We start from the raw sequence: 8504 nt of genomic DNA, 5'->3' as shown, positions 1-8504 counted from the left end.
TTCTTTGTAAGAATCCATAATTCATTATTATTCTAAAAATAAAATTAAAAATATGATATAAAAAGCATCTGAAAATTACATTATTATCATAGAATTTCTAGAAATGAAAGATCTTTGTAGACTGATTTCTCTTCGTGTTTTCACAGTTTGACCGTGCAACTTTTATTGATTATTGACTTCTACGAAACGCGGAAAATCTACGAATTTTCTTCCACCGCGTTCAATCAGGTTAGGCTCATCTACAAAGGTGTTTACTGTTTCCTTTTTACAACAACGTCAAATAAAAGCAATAAAATAAATAATTGTCTTGTGCCTGTTTGTCTTCTACTGGTCCATCAAACAAAGACAGGACATAACTAGTCAGAAAAGGACAACAAAATGTTCTCTTTATTTTTCATCATTAATGCACGTTCCTCTTCCCGTCCATGTTGAAATTATTACTTTATCTACCTCTCTATTCCTTTCCCATCATTTCAATAGCTTATATATACACATGAGCTTTTCATGCACATTCATAACATTCATTACACACCACACAAACAATTAAAAAGATTAATCTGAGACAATATGGCTTACGTGAACGGTTCTGTCGGTGGTGGTGTTAAGGATCTCTATGGTGAAGATAGTGCTACAGAAGATCAACTCATCACACCATGGAGTTTCTCTGTGGCTAGTGGATGCACTTTGCTCAGAGATCCACGTTACAACAAAGGTCTTGCTTTCACTGAGAAAGAAAGAGATGCTCATTACGTTCGTGGCCTTTTGCCTCCCGCTGTTTACACTCAAGATCTTCAGGTTATACTTCGTTCTACCATTCCACCATTCCACTGTGTAACGTTACATAATCACTTTTCATGTATTAAATTATCGATTATGTGTTTTTAGGAAAAGAGATTAATGCATAATCTTCGCCAATATGATGTTCCTCTTCATAGGTATATAGCCTTGATGGATCTTCAGGTACTTAGTTATTAATCTGCTTCTTCTGTTCTGTTGGTAGATGTTAACTACTATATATTGTTTCATTTTTTCACTGTCTTTGAAATTTCTCTATTGACAGGAGAGGAATGAGAGGCTGTTTTACAAGCTTCTCATCGACAATGTCGAGGAATTGTTACCGGTTGTTTACACTCCAACTGTTGGAGAAGCATGTCAGAAATATGGAAGCATTTATAGGCGTCCTCAGGGTTTATATATCAGTTTGAAGGAGAAGTATGTTTTTTTCTTAATGGTACTTTTCTTTTTTTTTAATTGGAAAATTCTAAATAAGTACTTGAAAATTTTCCAGAGGCAAGATCCTTGAAGTTCTTAAGAACTGGCCGGAGAAAACTATTCAAGTTATTGTTGTGACAGATGGTGAACGTATATTAGGACTAGGAGATCTCGGTGCCCAGGTAAATTGTGATTCTCGTTATGCTGCGAATTTTTATATTTAGAAAAATTCAGGTTAATGTTAATATTAACATGATTATTTTCTTCAACTGTTTTGTTAGGGAATGGGAATTCCTGTTGGGAAGCTTTCTCTATATACTGCATTAGGAGGTGTTCGCCCTTCTTCGGTAAGAACTAGTAAATGCTTTTCTTTTTCTTTTTCCCTTTCGAATTGATGAATCAACTAATGGATTACGATCTGTGTATTTATAAATTTCAGTGCTTGCCTATAACGATTGATGTTGGCACAAACAATGAGAAGTTACTGAATGACGAGTTTTATATTGGCCTTAGACAAAAGCGAGCAACCGGGAAGGTTTGATCATCTCTCACAATGCCATGATTTTGTACATTGGGAGTGAAGTTTCTATATTGTTAACAATGTGTTTGTTCATTGTGGTTTAGGAATATGCGGAGCTTCTAGACGAGTTTATGCATGCAGTTAAGCAGAACTACGGCGAGAAAATTCTCGTACAGGTTATATATCTGACTCAACATCTTGAGTGGCTTTGGTTTTGTTCGAATCAATCGTTTTCCTGATTTTATGATTCTTTTGTTTTCCAGTTCGAAGATTTCGCCAATCATAACGCGTTCGATCTTCTGGATAAATACAGCTCGTCGCATCTTGTTTTTAATGATGATATACAGGTAAGGTAGCATGGTAGGAAGATTTTGACTTATGCACAGTTTCTGTTATTGACTGTGTTCTACTTTGATTCAATTCAGGGTACAGCTTCTGTGGTATTAGCAGGATTGCTTGCTTCCCTTAAGTTGATCGGAGGAACCTTAGCTGACAACACATTCTTATTCTTGGGAGCTGGAGAGGTAAATTCCACGGCGAGCCTAATTTATTTGCTTTTGTTAAAAAGTTCACGTTTTTGTATTTAAGCTTTAGAATCTATGAAATACTGAACACGATACTGATACTGACACGTAGAAAGTAGTGATGTTACATAGTTTAGAACTTTCTCTGTAAGTGAAATTCTTACTTGTATATTTTGGTTATTGAAGGCTGGAACTGGTATAGCAGAGTTGATAGCTCTTGAGATTTCAAAGCAGGTATAATTTGATTTTTATACTTGATTGTTTGTTTCTAAAGCTATTCTTTTATCTTAAGTACTTAAATTAAATTCTATGTTTTGGGGCAGACAAAAGCTCCGGTTGAAGAGACTCGCAAGAAGATCTGGCTTGTGGACTCCAAGGTAATAAGAGCAACTAACTTCTGACTCGGTGTGACTAGTTTGTAACTAACTTTTACGTCTCTAATACCGTGCAAAGATGAATGGCACAGTTTTTTTTTCTCATGACAATCCTACTCTTTTGCAGGGTCTTATTGTTAGCTCTCGTCTGCAATCTCTTCAGCACTTCAAAAAGCCTTGGGCGCATGAGCATGAACCCGTGAAGGAGCTTCTAGACGCTGTCAAGGTGAGCAAAGTGACTCGAGTTTTATTTTTTTTGGGTCCAATAAAATATTTGCTGCCCGTAAATCTTTAACACGTGTCTCGCAATTCATTTCATCAGGCAATCAAGCCAACCGTATTGATTGGATCATCTGGAGTAGGAAAGACATTTACCAAGGAGGTTGTTGAAACCATGGCATCCTTGAATAAGGTACATTCATGATTTTCTCTAGTAATGATTCTACCACACTATGAGAAGATTTTGTTGATAATGTTTGTGATATTTCTTGGCATGTAATGTAGAAACCTCTCATTCTTGCACTCTCCAACCCAACTTCACAATCTGAGTGCACAGCTGAAGAAGCTTATACATGGAGCAAGGTAAACTTGTATACATTATTTCTTATTTTCTTAGCTTAAGAAACATCTTTTTGAGTTATTTCTTACTTGCAATATTACATCTCTTAATATTTGCAGGGTCAAGCAATTTTTTCTAGTGGAAGTCCATTCGATCCTGTTGAATATGAAGGAAAAGTTTTTGTTCCTGGACAGGTGTTAATTCAATTCTTCACTCAGTTTTTTTCTTTTTTAACAGGCATATCTTACCACAATTGAGTGACTAACCTTTGTATTTTGTTATTCTACTACGCAATTTAGGCCAACAATGCTTACATCTTTCCTGGCTTTGGTTTGGGTTTGATCATCTCGGGTGCAATCCGTGTGCGAGACGAGATGCTCTTGGCAGCCTGTAAGTACATGCAAGCTTGAGAGATTATATAATTAGAGCATGACATTGAATTAATGTTGCAGTTGTGTGTTGTTAAGACATGGCTTTGGTTTGAATGCTAACCGTTTTATTTTATTTGAAACAGCTGAAGCTTTGGCTGCACAGTTATCACAGGAGAACTATGATAAGGGACTGATTTACCCTCCATTTACAAATATCAGAAAGATATCAGCCAACATTGCTGCTAGTGTTGCAGCTAAGACATACGAACTTGGTGAGTTTCAATGTGATATGTGTTCTTTTGAGTTCAGACAAAACTCTTGTGTTTTAGTTGTTCTTAATTGTCTTGTCTGTTTTGGTTAACAGGTCTAGCTTCTCATTTACCTCGACCAAAGGATCTTGTCAAATACGCAGAAAGTTGCATGTATAGCCCAGGCTATCGAAGCTACCGTTAAGATTTTGATCAAATTATATACGTAGACTACCTTGTCACTCTTCAGTGTTTTAGGAACCGATTTGGTTTGATTTTGATTTATTTTGTTGCTTGCTAGAAGTGTGGAATAAGGCATTGCCATTTGAGTTTAAATTTTCATTTCAAGGTTGACTTTCACAAGTTACCAATTTTTCAAAATATTGTAAGGAGAATCATTATCAGTAATGATGGTATTCAATTCCTTTTTTTTTCTGAATGCAACATCATTTTTACATTAGCACGATTTAAGAAACATGGCATTTCTTTTCATTGCTTGGTTGTAATATGATATGACTTGGGGGTTAAAACAAGATAAGGACCCCACTTTGAAATGTTTCTCTACTAGGTGGATAAAAATTGATGACAGGGAAGCAACTCATCAACATTATTTAACTATAAACATAACATAATATAACCATGCAAGTTGCTTCATGAACACTGCATTATATAATATACATAATAGCACCATGCAGTGCTATATGAACACAGGTTTCCACACTAAGTTAGATTTATCTATTCATATAAAATTCGTAACTATATGGTCACTACTACATCAGCAGAACTAAACGTTTCGGCGTATTTCTTCTGCAAGTTGACAGCTCCGAATACCCCAAAATGCATCCGGCCTTAGTTTTTTGTTGGTGGTTGTAAAGAGCCATCCCATTTGAGCTCTACATGTGGCACAGTTAGCGATTGTCCATGCATATCTGCCAAAAAAATGGCATATAAGCTTAACAGATTTCAAATTTCAAATTAAACAGCTCAAAAAAGACCTGCTTCCAAATTATGTAGCGTTCAGAGTGTTGGCCAACAACAATACTAGTACAATTCTAAGGCCTCATGGCATGCAATAGTTTGATTTTTGATACATACTATTAAACAAGTTGTTTCTTTCATAAAATCATAGGACATGAAAATGGAGTGACACTCACCCGGGAAACCAGCTATATTCTGTAACTGCTGGCCCGATGAGAGCTAAACCGTTGGCCTTGTAAAGAGTCATTATCTCGTGTACATAACCACCGGGATTTACATAGGCACCAAGAGGACCCTCATTTGACATCACCAACATATCACTTCGTTTTGCAATTGTAGTCTGCAAATTTGAAGACATTTTTTAGAAAAATGAATGAATATTACTCTAAGGCCTAAGCACTTTCAAGAATTGTATATATCCAAAATCGTGTAAATTTTAAACGCAAGCAATATGGTGTGCAAATTTGAGAGGCTTTGATGAGAGAGTGATTACTTGGCATATTCTGCATCGGATAAAATCAATGGTCTCTAGTAATTCAATTTCCCTGCGTAGCCTATATACTATGCCATCGATGTCTAAAAGCTCTTGCCTTGTAGATTCAGAAACAGGTATTTTACTGGCGATGTGAAATGATAAAACATCCGGCTTCTTGATGAGACTATCCATACTAGGAACCCCAACTATTTGCTTCCACATATCTACAGATTATCAAGCCAAAGTTCAGAGATAAATCTAATACTTAAATTATAATTGTACAAAAAGGAAGCTTGTATGTACAAAAAAAAAAGAAGAGGAATTGTATTATCTGAAAATCAAGTAACAATTGCACATGAATTTTCCATTAATATTTTTGTTCAAATTTTAAAATCAATAATAAAAGACCAGCAAACAAAAGAAAAACAAAATTTCATCAGCCATAATAGTGATATATCATACCAAAGAAGGGGAAAAGGCAAAATATATCTAATAGAATCGGAAGAAGAAAAACAAAACCACCTGCGGCCTTTTGTGCCAGCCAATAGGAGTCATACATACGATATACCCAGTGGGGTAAGAATGCTTTTGAAATTATATGTGTTGGTTTATTCTTGTAGCATCTATGAAGCTCTTCTTTGGATGACTGCTTTCCAGAAGTGGAACAGATCCCAATGCTCGAATCCAAATTGGATCTTATTTCCTGATCACTACTGTTTGCTAATACATCCATCATATCAGATGCAGAACCAGATAGGTGGATTTTTCTATCCATTGGTGAAAGCTCACTGTCAAAACCCTCGTCTGAATTAGCTTTTGAATCAGTTTCCCCGTTTTTTAAGCGATGCATTTCAACACGTCTGCAAAGCATATTACATGATGATGCTGATTTGCCAAAAGCATCCCTTGGAGTTCTCAATGGTAAATCTTCCTCAATAATTTGGATCTCTCCATAAGGCTAAGAAGAGTAGCCCCAACCAAACAAAGAAAAGAGGAGTCATCAATCTTTAGCTGCATAGCTAAAGCACAAGTGGGTAATAATAAAAAGGCAGCAAATGTAGTAATATTTTTCTAACCACTCCGTCCACGTCATTCCAACACCGCCTTAGGTGAAATCGTTGTTGTCCACGGGTAACCACATTCAGCGAACCATCCTCTAGACGCGCATATTGCCGAATCTGTAGATATGATATTAGCTAGCAAAATAAGCCAATAGAATATTGACTGATCGCTAACTATTGTAAGAACTAAGAAAACTAGCAAATACATGTGATCTCTTTTGTTTTGGGTTCCCTCCTTTAAGGGAATGGTTTATTCATTGCTGCATTGCAAAATCAGGCATTGTATTACAAATGGAATGTTAATTCCTTAAGCAATTAAATTAGCTTTATTGTCTCAAATTCACATCAACAATCAAACTAAATACCACTAGGCGCGATTGACTCCATAGATAAGATGGCAATAGCATCATAATTCCTATCATGTGTTAAGTTCAAAAACATATCATTATCTTTAAATCTCTCTTGATGGTTTAGCCAGTGATTTTTCTTAGTCTCACTCTACCTCCAACAATTAGATTACCTTTTATCTGTTCAACCCCCTTGCCATTGTCGGTGAGTCTATGGGTCTTCTAAGTTCTATCATCTTTTCTACCATGGAGCTACCTCAATTTTCTCTCTAGATTTTATTTTCAATCTTATCTTATCTCGTGTGACTACTCATCCATCTTAATACTTTCATCATTGCGACACAAAGTTGGGTTACGTGTTGACTCTTTAATGCCCAACATCCAGTTCCATATTAGCATAAACCAAAGACTTTTGCACAAATACACAAGTAAACTATAAAGTGATATAAACCTTGACCAACATAAAAATTTCTGTGAAGCACGGTGTCCAGAATCCATGTACTATTTATTAATACAAAATTTTAAAAAGAAAGGACCTTATATTTTTGTTAAAAAACCATATTGAACACACATTTGGTATAAATAGTACATCAAATGAGATGGAATACCACTGCAGTTGTCCCAATGCTTGCCGCTTTCATTGTAAAACTTCCAGTTCCCCTGCGCACCCGAATCTGAAATGGAAATGGACGTTTTAAGAGAAAAACCAAAGCAGAATCTCAAGCATGGAAAAATCACAAACAATCTTCATAAGGAATTAAGTTAACATACCACACCAATGGTATAAGGAACATCAACTTGACTCAAAGCTCTCTCGATAGCCGTCACAAAACGAGAAACAGTAACCCTAAGGGGAAGAGTAGCCCCGGGAAAGAGTACAACACCTGAACAGCATGATGAATGAATCCATTTTGGAATAAAATATTCACATAAGCATGATAGAAGAAAGTGAAAATAGAAACCTTGAAGACAAAACAGTGGAATGTTCAATATAGCACCGCCATCCAAAAAAGCAGTACGGTGGCGCGTGTCTTCCACATCTGTGAACAACAAAATTGAGCTTAGTGAAAACCGAACAACACAGTCGCAATTACATAACAGAAAGAAAAAAATTGAAAAAAATCGTACCGCCGAGATATGTGTGCAAAGAGGCGATACTGGTATTGAACGTGAATTCGGAGGGTGGAGCGATTGCAATGGCGTTACTGCACGAGAAGAATGTGAGAATTGTTTGTTATTAGATGCGGAATTTATGAATAAGAATGTGAAGGTGAGTGAAGAATTACGGTTGATCTTGGGAAGAGGAAGAGGAAGATGGAGAGGGAGAGGGAGAGGGAAAGTGGAGGAAGGGGTTATTGAATTCTTCTTCGACTTCGTAGAGGAATTGTTCGATCTGGAATTCATCTTCAATCTCGTCATCGGTGCTATTATCCATTTTCCACGGCCGAGTTTTGGGGGATTTCTTCGATTTCGACTATACTCCTATGGAACAAAGGCTCACTTTCAACCTTTTGTGTGTCTTATGATTTTAGTTCACACTCCACCAAAACACTTTTTTTATTAAAAGTCCTTCAAACTTAATTATAAAACAAACAAATAGATAAAAAAAAATGTGCATAATCCCAAAGTCTCTTAACATTTATTTTGGTTTCTTAACTAAAAAATTATTACTGAAATATTTAAGAATTATTTTATGAAAAAGCTATTGTTTATAAAAAAAAATTAAAATCGTTAACTTTTTAATATGTGATGCAATAGATACACATTAGTTAATAAGTCGAATCAACACCTATATTAAAAAAATAGTATTCTATTTAAATTTAAAAAGTTTTATT

The 8504-nt window shown here is 35.7% G+C and overlaps 2 protein-coding genes across 2 annotated transcripts; one reads left to right on the top strand and one right to left on the bottom strand.

Annotated features, from left to right (window-relative positions):
- The first annotated feature begins 413 nt into the window (after positions 1–413).
- Positions 414–4268, top strand: LOC127084154 (NADP-dependent malic enzyme). Its single transcript, XM_051024553.1, has 18 exons — positions 414–795; positions 886–960; positions 1061–1212; positions 1289–1394; positions 1494–1559; positions 1652–1747; positions 1837–1908; positions 1996–2079; positions 2158–2256; positions 2443–2490; positions 2580–2633; positions 2758–2856; positions 2953–3042; positions 3135–3212; positions 3309–3383; positions 3489–3579; positions 3704–3832; positions 3925–4268. The coding sequence occupies exons 1-18, from the start codon at positions 568–570 to the stop codon at positions 4011–4013; spliced, it is 1731 nt and encodes a 576-aa protein (XP_050880510.1). The 5' UTR covers positions 414–567; the 3' UTR covers positions 4014–4268.
- Positions 4269–4391: 123 nt separating this feature from the next.
- Positions 4392–8220, bottom strand: LOC127084155 (uncharacterized). Its single transcript, XM_051024554.1, has 10 exons — positions 7956–8220; positions 7798–7874; positions 7632–7709; positions 7441–7553; positions 7278–7343; positions 6338–6439; positions 5784–6219; positions 5280–5485; positions 4963–5126; positions 4392–4737 (listed from the first exon to the last, which is right to left on the bottom strand). Exons 1-10 carry the CDS (start codon positions 8102–8104, stop codon positions 4593–4595), a joined length of 1536 nt encoding a protein of 511 aa, XP_050880511.1. The 5' UTR covers positions 8105–8220; the 3' UTR covers positions 4392–4592.
- Positions 8221–8504: the final 284 nt, after the last annotated feature.

The sequence above is a fragment of the Lathyrus oleraceus genome, chromosome 5 (assembly GCF_024323335.1).
Source record: "Lathyrus oleraceus cultivar Zhongwan6 chromosome 5, CAAS_Psat_ZW6_1.0, whole genome shotgun sequence".
Lineage (NCBI taxonomy): Eukaryota > Viridiplantae > Streptophyta > Magnoliopsida > Fabales > Fabaceae > Lathyrus > Lathyrus oleraceus.
This window is presented reverse-complemented; position numbering and strand designations above follow the sequence as displayed.